General features: G+C 49.6%; 1 protein-coding gene across 1 annotated transcript in view; it reads left to right on the plus strand.

Annotated features, from left to right (window-relative positions):
- The first annotated feature begins 8,559 nt into the window (after positions 1-8,559).
- SIK2 (salt inducible kinase 2) overlaps positions 8,560-14,293 on the plus strand; it is a 116,551-nt gene continuing 110,817 nt past the window's right edge. The window contains exon 1 of the mRNA XM_084611632.1: positions 8,560-8,796. Coding sequence (XP_084467758.1) covers positions 8,647-8,796 — 150 coding nt within the window. The 5' untranslated portion in view covers positions 8,560-8,646. The remainder of the gene's footprint in view (positions 8,797-14,293) is intronic.

Raw genomic sequence — 14,293 nt, forward strand, 5'->3', positions numbered from 1 at the left:
ACACAGAAGAATCTGGACTATAGAGCAGGCAGGAAGTACCACCTACCATAATCCGCAAAGTGTTGGCCGGTGGATATAGTTAGGCTCTGGTCTAAAACAGAGCTCCAGCCTGCTCTTTTCAGTGTATCTTAGGTAAGAGCTATTTAATAGTCTGCACTTGCCAAGGGTTTCCCTGCAGCTGTTGTTGATTTCTCAGAGGAGCATTCCTAATTACAAGTCTGCACCAGTGTCCCAGGGAGAGGCTTCCTTTGGTCTTACTCCCCTGGTGAGATTCAGTAATTAAAAAAAAAAAATCCCCTTTTTTATATGTGTACGCCATGCTCTGCAGTAGATGCAATGTGCCAATCAGATGCCAGTTTCCTGGCTTGGAAGAGCTTTATCTAAAGGCATATTGGCTATAATACAGAACTGTACAAAACAAGTGGGAAGAAGCAGCACAGAAGCCATTGTGTAATCACTAAAGCCAGAATACTTCAGATTAATTTCACATGATTGGGAAAACCACACCTGCTTTAAGATCTGTTGCCTCTAAGGAGCTTCTAGCCTTCAGGTCACTGATCCATCTGTTTTCTCTCCAATTAGAAATCTGGCAGGGGAGGGAGAGTGACACCATGAGTGAAACAAGTCAGGAAGAGAGGTAGATACGGACATACACTGCTCCACGGGTGAGTCTCTGGCTGTAAGAGGAACCCTGAATAACTCATGCGCTACGTTCTGCAGCCAAACAGCTAGCTCTGAAGCGTCTGAAATGTCAGTAGCTACTGACAGAGTTCATGAAACATTCATTTTTTTCCTGTGCACTTAAAAAAAAAAAAATCATGAGATTGAAGCAAAACCAGTTTGCAGAAGCCACCAGGAAGCAAAGATGCGTCAAAGGCTTTGGCAGAAGGTGTTTATATGGTAGTGAAACAACAACAGAAGTGAGTGCAGGACGTTGCTGTGAGTTGACTCTGCCAATATAAACATTCAGGGAGCCAGCTCTGGAGCTGTATGCCACCCATCATATTCATTGCAAACAGTAAAATATTTGTAAGTTGCTATAGCTGTTTCTGTCTGTTCATAAATATTACAGGTTGGGTTGATAGAGACAGAGGGCCTGTCTTGGATACCTGGCAGTCTGGGAGAGTGCCTACCAACCAGGATTTGGTGGTCTGCCATTGACTTTAGTGGTGCAAGTTCAAGCCCCGGAGAACAATCTTTGCCAGAAAATGGCCACTACCTACCAAGGAAATGATAACCTGCCAGCTGGTTATCAGTGGGGATAATGCTAGGCAATAGTTGCTGATTGGCACTAGGAAAGGGGTATCCACTGACTGTTGCTGGCTAACTTCCTGGGATTCATTACATTAATTAGTGCATTTTAGTAAGCAGTTATATATGTGTATTCATTTTTATCCTTCAAATCTTCAAATCCTTCTGTTCTGTTTTTAGGCAGGCCATAAGCATCTTTGAGTCCTTGGAAAAACAAGAAATGAGAGCAAAAAGCTCAAGCAAAATATGCAGACTTAGGTGTGTAACCTCTTACATCCACATTTCGGTAACTAAATGAGTGCCCTTATTGTTAGATTTCAGAGTGGTAGCCATGATAGTCTGTATGAGCAAAAACAATGAGGAGTCCTTGTGGCATCTTAGAGACTAACAAATAAGCTTCTGCCCAAATAAATTTGTTAGTCTCTAAGGTGCCACAAGGACTCCTCATTGTTTTTTCTTAGAGGCGCTGACCACCTGCAGTTCTCGCTGAAGTCAGTGAAAGCTATGCGTGTTCAACACCTCTGAAGGTCAGGCCAGGTATTTAGGTGCTGAAATATGGTTGTAAATGGTTAATTTTAGTAAACTAATTTGGAAAAGTTTTGCCTGTTAAAGCTCTTGAGGTTCACTTCTTCATCTGTAATGGGACTGAATAATACTTGATCTGTGTTCTTTCTGAAATCAAAATGTTGAATATGGTGATGACAGGTATTGACAAGAACAAGTCTCCTTGAATTTGTCAACCCCTATCTGGCACTTCATCTGTGGAGGTCTTTCATGCCATTGTTGTGTGAACAAGTTAAATGTTTAAGTGCTGAAATACCCAGTGTTCCCTATTCCTTCAAGTTTGAGGCTGCTTTGAGTCTGGAAAGGTGCTTGTATCAGAGATAAACATCATCAAGGAAACTTTTTAACAGATGTGATATACATGCACTCACCTCATAGCTGCTTCTTGTAGGATAGAGGCAAAAGCTTATTATTGAAAAACATGATTTCTTGCAGTCAGGAGAGTTTGAGATCACCTTTGGGCCTTTGGAAAAGGGCAGGCACCTATGAACCTGAAAATGAAACCAGAAAAACCCTCTCACCTTTACATGTATGATTAATGAAAGTAGACAAATGTATAAATAAAATCTGCTCCAAAACATTTCATGTGGACAGAATAGCCAAGTTAAGAACTATTAGATTATAGAAGCTAGACGGGAAGGATGCATTAAATCATCCAGTCTATCTCCTAGGAGCCAATGCAAGATTGTTTCATACAGCACATTTTCTAAAGCTTTATTTCAGTCTTGTTTTAAGCATCATGAAATTGCACTTCCATTGCTTTTGGAAGGAGACTGTTCCATAGCCTAATACATTGCTCTGATAAGACTGAATATTAGGGGGAAAACATCTTTTACTTTCATCCACTCACTCCTACACATACACCGCTGTGCCACACTAAAAATGCCTTCCCCATTGTTATTTCCATCCTTTAATTGTAGAGTTATGTCCTTCCCTTTAGTCAAGTTATACATATTTAGTTCTTCCTTTTTTTGAAGACATGCTCTCTGGAAATGTGGTGCCTAGAAGAGTATACAATGATGCCAGGATTCAGACATGGTTGCGTCAGGGCCTGGTGGAGGATGATTAGTTCCCTGTCCTGTGACAGGGTCTCTCCCTGTAAACAGCCCAAAACTGCATTGGCCTTTTTTTGTAACCATGTTTCATTGCAAAGAATATGTCTATTTTGTTCTTCGGTGTCACCATTTTCAGTTGTGTAAAAGTGTGATTCAGTTGAGAAAAGGGTGTGTTATCTCAACTGTCAGAACATAGGACACGTGGACACCTCTAACCCAGCTGGCCAATTCTGTTCCTCTTTGGCTTGAGGTAGAGGCAGGAGCCCAAGTACTTTGTTATAGTTTGGGAAGGGCACATAGGTCGCCTTCTTGCTAGGAATAATTCCCCACATAGAACTTTCTCCCTGAAGTGTATATCTATCACTATAACTTCCTAACAATTTAGAAATACAGTTCCAATGCTTTGTATCCCATATTGTCCAGCAAATTCGGCTATAGATAATTTAGCACCTAACCATCCATAAATCCTCACTGCCTGGGCACTGTGCCTTGTCCCCATCTTGCAGATCGGGAAGATGGACAGGGGTTATATAACTTGCCCAAGGCTATATAACTCATTGGCTGAACTAGGATTAGAACAGAAGAACTGCAGGTCCATGTTTAATCCTCCATTTTAAATATTAACAATATTTCAGTTTGCTGCTGTTTCACCACTGTGACTCAGTGTACCATAAACTATTGCAACTTTTGGCAGATTTGAGACCACAAATAACTTGGTTTCTTCAGGCTGCGAGGGCAGAGCTTAGAATTCCCAAGTGGTTCCACATTACTTCTGCTGGAGGAGGTCAGCAACAAAACCTGGTGGCAATGAACTAACTTTTCTCTCTACGGCACTGCTGTGGCTATATAGTGCACTACTGTACTCACCAGAGCTTTTCCAGAAACACTCCCATGTGACCTAATAAGTGAATGTTCTAGTATGATCAGTTAGGGGAGCCTATCCCAGGCTGCCCATCAGTCCTTGAAACATCCATAGTCTGATTTCTAGGAGAGGAGTTCAGTAGCGAAGGTGAAGATTTCATTGGAGCAGCAGTGTCAAGACCTGAAATATGGGGATAGAATAGTTCTAAATGTTACCCTGCTAAGACCACAGCAATGGAGCTTTTACAGGAAGCAGTCTGTTTGACAGTCGCTAAGACATTCTTGCCCTGCCCTGCCTCAGACAGAGATTCAGCCAGCTCTGCAAAGTACAGGAAAGGTGCCTGTCTTCTGACTCTATCTTCACAGGTTGGTACTTTTAGTTTCTTCATTGTCTTCTTGCTTGAATCTGTTAATAGCTATTAAATGAGTGTGGGACTACTGCGCCTACCAAGTGCATTATCCCTTTGGCCAGACTTCACCTGCACCTAATTTTATCTTTTTGCACAGACAACTGTCAGATCTCCTTTGACACTTTATGTTTAATAGATCACCCTAGGTGTTATAATTAGGGCCCTACCAAATTCATGGCCATGTAAAACGTATCACGGACCGCTAAATCTGGCCTTCCCCCTTGAATCTGGTCTTTTGTGAGCTTTTACCCTATATTATACAGATATCACAGGGAGACCAGTGTTTCTAAACTGGGGGTCCTGACCCAAAAGGGAGTTGCAGGAGGGTTACAAGGTTATTTTTGGGGAGGTCACGTTATTGTGACCTTTACTTCTGCCCTAACTTCGGAGCTGGGCAGCTAGAGAGCGGTGGCTGTTGGTTGGGCACCTGGCTCTAAAGTCAGCGCCCTGCCAGCAGCCGTGCAGAAGTAAGGGTGGCAATACCATACCAAGCCACCCTTACTTCTGTGCTGCTCCCTTCAGAGCTGGGTGGCCGGAGAGTGGCAGCTGCCGGGTGAGGGCCCAGCTCTGCAGGCAGCAGCTCAGAAGTAAGGGTAGCAGTCCCGCAATCTCCCTACAATAACCTTGTAACACCCCCAACCCCCAACTCCTTTTTGGGTCAGAGCCCTACAATTACAACACCGTGACATTTCAGATTTAAATAGCTGAAATCGTGAAATTTACAATTTTTAAAATCCTCATACCTGAAATTGACCACAATGGACCTTTAATTTGGTAGGACCCTAGTTATACATAGGACAGTGGTCCACTAGAGGGCACATGTGCTCCACATTTGATACTTTTGGACAGTTGCTGAAATTGTCTGAATAATTCCTGAGTATTTTGTTTGAGATCACACACTGTAAAAGTGTTTGTGTAAAGTATTTGGATCACTTTGTTTGAAGCACAACAAGAAGTGAATCATGGGTAGCAAAACCATCTGCAGAAAGGCTGTTCTCCTGGCTGCAGTTTTCCCAGGAACGTTATTTTGAAGTTTTATTTTAAAACCCTCTGCATTTGAACCAAAATTGACGTTACCCTGTGCTGTACAAGACGGGCTGTGCAAATGAAGCTTTCTGTCTAACTTGCTGAATAATTTGTTTCAGACAGATATGGTAAGGGTTAGCATCGATAAAAGTAGGAAAAAGGCAGCTCCATTCTTTTGCTACCAAAAATATATAAAATGTATTTGGCAAATTCCCTGGTAGAATAGAGCACCTCGAGCAACTATTAGGCAATATTTCACAGAGACTCCGCCAAGCATGGCCAACATTCGACTCTCCAGGGCAGGAAGCTGCCGTCCTGCTGCGTGGAACTGTAGCCTGCCAGGGGCTGCATCAGAGCTCCTGGTGCCATCTGCCTGGGCCGAGGTGGCCCCCTTTAGGGGAAATCCTGGGTGGGTTTGAGCACTGGCCAAGGTGTGTGATCAAGTCCTAGGGCACGTACAGGATCTGTGGTCTGGCGGAGCAAAGGGTGGGAACCCTGGGCAGCCGCACCCTAGGAGCGGGGCAGGACTTAGGTGCCCAGCTGGTTCCGTGGCCCTGAGGAAGGGGGTGCAGGGGCCAGGGCAGCCCTAGGAGCTGGTGTGGCCTTGTGTGGGCAGAGATGGGCAACAGCCATGGAGGGAAGGCTAAGGGGGATGGGGCACCTGGGCTTGGGAGCCCAGGGGAGTGCTGTGCAGTGGGGGGGGGGAGGCAGGGCACTGGGAGCCCGGGGGAGTGCTGTGCAGTTGGGGGGGGGGAGGCAGGGCACTGGGAGCCCCGGGGAGTGCTGTGCAGTTGGGGGGGGGGGGAGGCAGGGCACTGGGAGCCCCGGGGGAGTGCTGTGCAGTTGGGGGGGGGGGAGGCAGGGCACTGGGAGCCCCGGGGGAGTGCTGTGCAGTTGGGGGGGGGGAGGCAGGGCACTGGGAGCCCGGGGGAGTGCTGTGCAGTGGGGGGGGGGGGAGGCAGGGCACTGGGAGCCCGGGGGAGTGCTGTGCAGTGGGGGGGGGGGAAGGCAGGGCACTGGGAGCCCGGGGGAGTGCTGTGCAGTGGGGGGGGGGGAAGGCAGGGCACTGGGAGCCCGGGGGAGTGCTGTGCAGTGGGGGGGGGGAAGGCAGGGCACTGGGAGCCCGGGGGAGTGCTGTGCAGTTGGGGGGGGGGAGGCAGGGCACTGGGAGCCCGGGGGAGTGCTGTGCAGTTGGGGGGGGGGGAGGCAGGGCACTGGGAGCCCGGGGGAGTGCTGTGCAGTTGGGGGGGGGGGCGGAGGCAGGGCACTGGGAGCCCGGGGGAGTGCTGTGCAGTTGGGGGGGGGCGGAGGCAGGGCACTGGGAGCCCGGGGGAGTGCTGTGCAGTGGCGGGGGGGGGGAAGGCAGGGCACTGGGAGCCCGGGGGAGTGCTGTGCAGTGGGGGGGGGGGAAGGCAGGGCACTGGGAGCCCGGGGGAGTGCTGTGCAGTTGGGGGGGGGGGAGGCAGGGCACTGGGAGCCCGGGGGAGTGCTGTGCAGTTGGGGGGGGGGGAAGGCAGGGCACTGGGAGCCCGGGGGAGTGCTGTGCAGTTGGGGGGGGGGGAAGGCAGGGCACTGGGAGCCCGGGGGAGTGCTGTGCAGTTGGGGGGGGGGCGGAGGCAGGGCACTGGGAGCCCGGGGGAGTGCTGTGCAATTGGGGGGGGGGAGAGGCAGGGCACTGGGAGCCCGGGGGAGTGCTGTGCAGTTGGGGGGGGGGAGAGGCAGGGCACTGGGAGCCCCGGGGAGTGCTGTGCAGTTGGGGGGGGGGGAGAGGCAGGGCACTGGGAGCCCCGGGGCAGTGCTGTGCAGTTGGGGGGGGGAGAGGCAGGGCACTGGGAGCCCGGGGGAGTGCTGTGCAGTTGGGGGGGGGCGGAGGCAGGGCACTGGGAGCCCGGGGGAGTGCTGTGCAGTTGGGGGGGGGCGGAGGCAGGGCACTGGGAGCCCGGGGGAGTGCTGTGCAGTTGGGGGGGGGCGGAGGCAGGGCACTGGGAGCCCGGGGGAGTGCTGTGCAGTTGGGGGGGGGGGAGAGGCAGGGCACTGGGAGCCCGGGGGAGTGCTGTGCAGTTGGGGGGGGGGGGAGAGGCAGGGCACTGGGAGCCCGGGGGAGTGCTGTGCAGTTGGGGGGGGGGGAGAGGCAGGGCACTGGGAGCCCGGGGGAGTGCTGTGCAGTTGGGGGGGGGGAGGCAGGGCACTGGGAGCCCGGGGGAGTGCTGTGCAGTTGGGGGGGGGAGAGAGGCAGGGCACTGGGAGCCCAGGGGAGTGCTGTGCAGTTGGGGGGGGGAGAGAGGCAGGGCACTGGGAGCCCGGGGGAGTGCTGTGCAGTTGGGGGGGGGGGAGAGGCAGGGCACTGGGAGCCCGGGGGAGTGCTGTGCAGTTGGGGGGGGGGAGAGGCAGGGCACTGGGAGCCCGGGGGAGTGCTGTGCAGTTGGGGGGGGGGAGAGGCAGGGCACTGGGAGCCCCGGGGAGTGCTGTGCAGTTGGGGGGGGGGAGAGGCAGGGCACTGGGAGCCCGGGGGAGTGCTGTGCAGTTGGGGGGGGGCGGAGGCAGGGCACTGGGAGCCCGGGGGAGTGCTGTGCAGTTGGGGGGGGGGGAGAGGCAGGGCACTGGGAGCCCGGGGGAGTGCTGTGCAGTTGGGGGGGGGGGGAGAGGCAGGGCACTGGGAGCCCGGGGGAATGCTGTGCAGTTGGGGGGGGGGGAGAGGCAGGGCACTGGGAGCCCGGGGGAGTGCTGTGCAGTTGGGGGGGGGGGAGGCAGGGCACTGGGAGCCCGGGGGAGTGCTGTGCAGTTGGGGGGGGGAGAGAGGCAGGGCACTGGGAGCCCGGGGGAGTGCTGTGCAGTTGGGGGGGGGGGAGAGGCAGGGCACTGGGAGCCCGGGGGAGTGCTGTGCAGTTGGGGGGGGGGAGAGGCAGGGCACTGGGAGCCCGGGGGAGTGCTGTCCGGGGGGGGGGGGTGTGGCACTGGGGCTGTGTGCAAGGGGGGGGCACAGCACCAGAGGGGGTGGCGACAGGCCCGGCAGTCAGGCTAACCCGGTCTTGGGGGGGGGGTCTCCCTGCCCCCAACTCGGGGGTGGGGAAGCTGGGGGAGAATCAAGCTGTGGGGGACGCTCTCCCCATCTTCGAGGGGGGGCGTGCAGGTAGCCCCCCCCCAAGCCGGGCCCCCCGGGCACAGTGTTCGCCCACTCTCCCCGCACTGGTCTCTCCCAGCCCCAGCCCGGCGGGGAGGAGGCGCTCTGCCGGGGACGGCTGTGCGGGGAGCCCCGCTGCCGGTGGGAGGGGGCGCCCCCCAGGGAACAGCCCCAGGAGGCCGTTGCTCATCCGGTGGCGGTGGCTACGGTTGCCATGGCGAGACTCCGCCTTCGCTGACGCGCGCGGTGACGCGCGGGGGGGCGGGGCGGCGCGGCGCGGCGCGGCTGCAGGGCTCCGCAGGGCCCCAGACAGACCGAGCCGGAGCCGCCGCCGCCACCGCCGCCCCCCGAGCCCAGCATGGTAATGGCCGAGCCCCGGCGGCCCCCCCCGCTGCTGCCCCGCGGGCCCGGGCCCGTCCGCGTCGGGTTCTACGACATCGAGGGCACGCTGGGGAAGGGCAACTTCGCCGTGGTGAAGCTGGGGCGGCACCGGATCACGCGCAGCGAGGTGAGGCGGCCGGGCCGCGCGGGGGGGGGGGGAACCGGCGGCCACACCCCACCGGGGACCGGCTCGTGAGGAGGCGGGGCCGGGCCGGACCCTGCCCCGCCCCCCGCCACGGCTGCCGGCCCGAGGGCCTGGTACCGCCCCCCAGCCCCGCGGGCGGCTGGTTCCGACCCCCATAGGGGCTGCCCCGGGGGCGGCTCCAGGTGCGCGCCCCCCCCCTCCTCCCCCGTCCGAAGGCCGCTGTCCCAGGCGCGGCCGGCCCGCAGCCTCCCCTCGGCTGCCTTGGTCCCTGCGGCGGGGCCGGGGATGGAGCCGGCCTCAGGACGCGCGGCGCGGGAGCGGGGCCGGCCGGCCCTGGGAGCTCCCGCCGGGGCTGTCCCGGGGCAGAGCCAGGGGGGAGCGCCGCGGGGGGCGAGTTCCGTGAGTCGTGGCCGCGCCCTGGCCAGTAAGGAGGCGAGGGAGGCGAGGGAATATTTTTTTCAAGGGGGCCAACAGAGCTCGGGGGGTCCGGGGCTGTACAGCGCTGGGAACGAGACCGGCGCGAGCCGGGAAGCTGCTGTTAGGGACAGCCCCTTCCCGGGAAACTGCCGGCGGGGTGACTTGGTCACCACCGACCGCAGAACGGGGCTGCAGCGCTTGATTTGTCGGGAGCGAGGGGCCGGGGCTCCCACAGTTAGGTGCCCTGGCTCGAGCGATTTCATTCATTTATTTATTTATATTTACTTCCATAACTCATGCGGCAAGCCCTGAGTTGCCGGGGCTTTGAAGTGCCGGTCCTAGAGGTGCCAGGACTCTGCCCTAGCAAGCCCTGGCACAAATTAAGCACTGCAGGTTTGCACCCTAAAGGCTAAATTGTTCTGTGTTCTGCTGTCAGGTTTGTCATCTATTCAATATCTCCAGGTGTAGGGCCAGCTTTGGTACTTCAGTTTGAAGAATGATGATTCCCTCATACCCCATTCCCCTGAATTAGCTTGTCTGGGTACTAAATTAAAAACAGTCATCTTTTCAGAAATGCAAGTTACCCAAGTTATCAATTAAATACCAGTCTCAGAAAAGGATAATTATTTTACGCATCATCTATAATTAAACAACTATAGTCTACTTGGGTAAAAATGTAGCTAGGCATATTTTTAAAATATTAAATATCTGATGGAAGAAGCACCTTTGGATATCATCGCTTAATAACTTTTAAAACATAAGTACTTTCAGTTAGTGTACCTGGTTTTAAGTTACTTGTCAATTTTTATGATCTGATCATATTTCCTATGTTAAAAAAACCCTTTTTCTGTGGTGCGATGTGAATGATCCACACAGACAGGGAAACTGAACAAAATGATGTCAAAAGCACAAAGTAAAGAAATTGAAACCAGTAATCTTTCACTTACAGTGATCTTAAGTGGTAGAAGTATCAATAGGCAGGAGGCAAAATTATAATTGTTAACTTTAACTGTAGTTTAACTTTTAACATTAGTGCAGGACACATAGTAGTGGTCACACACAACTTTGAAGAATGTTATTGACCTCTTGAGGTCTCTTCCAGCCCTACATTACTGTGATTCTGTGACAATCCAAAGTATTAAAGGAAATTTGATCAAGTTATGGCCTCACTTCTCAAATTATATATTAAGGTACTCAAATAATTTTTAAATCCTTTCCTTGCTACTATTAAATATCCAAGTTTGGAAATTAGAATTTTAAGTAGTGTTCAATTATAGTGTTAATGTTTCACTCACCAGGCAATTTTCAGAGTCGCAGCAGTGTTAGTCTGTATCCGCAAAAAGAAAAGGAGTACTTGTGGCACCTTAGAGACTAACCAATTTATTTCAGCATAAGCTTTCGTGAGCTACAGCTCACTTCATCGGATGCATTCAGTGGATTTCTTGAAATATGCTGAAATAAATTTTAGTCTCTAAGTTGCCACAAGTACTCCTTTTCTTTTCACCAGGCAATGTTTGCTTACTGGTCTTCAGGCACCGTGTCTCAATGGCATTGCGGAGGCAATCTTAACTTTTCATTGTAATTCAAAAATTAGATCTCTGTTGAGCTTTGTGAAAATTTAAAATCATCTACGCTTTGAGTTTAAATAGCTTGGCAATATTCTGTTTGGTAAAAGTTGTCAGCTTCAAAAAATGGCTGAAATTAATAGAAGTACATTCTAAAAACTTTACTAAATGTCAGTATCAATACATTTTAAATTTGATTGATTAGGTTTTCTTCTTGGTTAGGGCCTTGTATGCTGTGCTCAGTCTGGAAGTTGTTTTTATAGCTCACATTGTGAATTGCTACTGCCAAGATGGAAGTGATTCCAGGAATGTGAATGGCAGGGAGAACTTACTATGAATGACCGTTGTTTCACATGGTATATTTTAAAATTAAGCTAAAATGAAACCTATATCATATTTTCCCCATAATTTTTGTAGCAGGTTTTCCCTTTCCAAAGTTTTGTGGTTGAATCTTGTGCACTTTATTTATTTGTTTGTTTGTTTTTGCATTTCCAGTTATTTCCACAACAAGAAATTTATAAACATAGGATTAGGTAGAACTTCATTGTTGGGTCAGTCAGTAGGAGTGGCTAGCTGGGTTGCAAGGGAGAGGGACCCTATTAACTTTCACTAATGGTAAAGAGAACTTGCGTTCTGACCAAGTACCATTACTGTAAATGGTTCAGAATCAGACCAGTGTGGGTTCCACCAACTCTGCTTAGTTATGTAGTGGAATTGTAATGAAATGATGCAGATCTTAAAGTTTCTTGTCATGAAATTAATCTAATATAGTTAAAGGTGAAATCAGAGTGAAACAGAATGTGTACATAAGAAGAAAACATAGTCCAGAAGGTGGAGTATGGCAAACTAGTTCTAAATTGAGTGTGAAATCATATAACTGCAACCTTAATGTTGCATTTGAGTACTCAAGTGAAGAAATGTGAAAGTTAATAGAAATGTAGGAATTGTTAGGTATTCTCAACCATGGTTGATATAGTCCTGTAATGCGCCTTTAAGATCAGTCAGTACTAGATGCTTCAGAGGAGGCAGCTGTATTTTTGATAGGTTCTTGCATGCAGTACATGTTTGTTGTATCACAGAAATATCCTGTGATCAGAGAATTAGGTTTATGTTCATGAATATGGACACAGGAGAAGAAATTATGTTCAGGAGGACATAGGAAAAATAGGAGACAGCAACAAAAATAATTAGAAGCATTGAAAGAGTCATAAGGGAAGCCCAGAAAGATTAGGACTGCTTAGTTTTAGGAGGTAAGTAGTGACATGAGGTATAAGCATGAATGGTAGAGAACATCAGCCTGAATCTGCTGCTCACTGCCTCATAATATAAGAGGGACACCCTATGGAATTATAAAAGTAATAAACTTACAGATAAAAGAAATATTCAAATACATCATCAACCTGTGGCATTCTTTCCTACAAGATATAGGGCATTAAACATAAAACTCAAATGGTTAGTCACCTACGTATTGATATAAGCTATCGCTCCACGAACTATCTTAAACAGTTTTTACTAATCGGTCCTCATGGTTCGAGACATGTCGGCCACCAACTGCTTGAACTTGGAAAACCTTCTCCTATAGGCATGTTATTGCCTAATTGTCCATTACATGTGGTTGTATTTTCCTCCAAAGAGGCTTCTTTAGAAGGCAGAATATTGAACTAGATGAATGGTTGGCTGATCCAGCGTATTGGATCCTGAACTAGATGAACCATTGGCTGATCAAGTGTGTGTATGCATGATACATACTCATAAGTGCACTAGTTTAAAACACAACAGCCCTCCCCCCTTGTTGTGACCCACAAATTGGTTTAGCACAAACGGATTTAAGGGAAGCTAATACTGATGTAGCTATGTTGGAGCAAACCCATGATGTAGAAGCACTCCATTGTTTCTATGGGGCTTGCACCAGCATGATGTATTCCAGATCGGAGTAAGCCATGTTTTATGCTATTACAGTGTGTCTACATTGGGAGCTTGCATCAGGGTAATTGCACTCGTGCAAATTTCTCTAACCTAGACAGGGCCTAAGGTTTTAAGTTGACCTGTGCAACCTAAATGGCAGCTGCAAAAGAGAAAATCTGGATTTGTGCCTTTTTTGCTTTGTGTCTTATAGGTCTGAAGGATATTCAGCATTTCCCTTTCATTAGAAGTTTTTGTCTTTTTTCTGGATGACAGGACGACTACGAGGGTAGCATCAAAACTAAGCAGAAATTAAATTAAGCTTGAAAAATTTAAAGTAAGGATTATTAGTCAGACACACTTTTTTGTTTGATATCTGTTTAAATTTAGAAGTCTCACAGTTTCAGTTCCCTGCCCCTTCAGTTGAAGGCAGAGAAGCAGAGAAGGCTCCCACTCCAATTCTCTAGTCCTTTAGCCAAAAAAAAAAGGGAGGGGGGTGGGGGGAGAAGGAAAGACTTAATATTCCTGAGATTTTGAAGGTTAAAAAAAACCAGGGACGATTTCAAATAGGTTTTAGGCTTTTATGCATCTTAAAAGTGTGTGTGTTGGGGGGGGTAAGACCATTTCCCCCCCTCCACCCTCCTTTTCAGGTCACCTTTAAGCTGATCTAAAGCATTTATTACTCTTAATCATGAAAGTTGTGTGTGGTAGTGGGGAGAGGTGTGTTAAATACACAGTGATTTGCAACCTAACTGTAGGAGTATGCTAGAATCATGTGACTTGAATAATTGTCCTTAATTTGGTGTGTGCTGTGGGTGGTGGCATGTGTTACCATACACAGAGGTTGACCATGCTAGAGAAATGAGAATTCAGTCATGCACCAAGCAAACCTTTACATGGTATACTGGAAAGATTCGTGCTATGTTATGACATTTCTGGAAGATGTTAGTGATTGCTAGTGAGCTGTATTTTCAGTTTCACTGAAAAAGATTTCATAGTTCAACAGTTTCGGTGCAAAAATGTAAAATTGAAATCTTTGCTGCAGTCAGAAGCAGCATTCAATTTGAACTAAATAGGATTTGACCCATGTTTTGTTCTACTCAAGACACAAGATTGCTGATAAAAATGAACTCAGTGCTAAGTGCAACTTCACATTTATGAGTAGTTGCATAGTATTTTCGTGATTTTTCTCTAAACCTTCAGATCCAACAAAGGGCAAAAAAATTCAGGATTCAAAAAAGGCTGAAGTATCTAATATACCTTTAAACATTTGAAACAGAGAAGCCAGATGTCTATATTTCTCCATTTCAGATTAAGAAAATATTTATGCATATATTACGTCAATCCTAATATAAAACCTCAACCTGTATTAGAGAATAGACAATAAAATATTTCTGTAATTAGCAGCACCTCTTACTGCATCTTTGTTTCAGAAAAACTGCTAGCACTTAACTATAGCAAGAGAGTACCCATTACGTTTTATTCTGTTCATTATCATGAGTGTTTTTATAAAGTCTCTGGATGAGCTAGAAATAAGAAGCCTTTAATATTTATTGGTCTGCATTATTTGATATAAATGCTTTTTGTGTTGCTGA

Source organism: Lepidochelys olivacea, assembly GCF_965140295.1.
Source record: "Lepidochelys olivacea isolate rLepOli2 genome assembly, chromosome: 22".
Classification (NCBI taxonomy): Eukaryota; Metazoa; Chordata; order Testudines; family Cheloniidae; genus Lepidochelys; species Lepidochelys olivacea.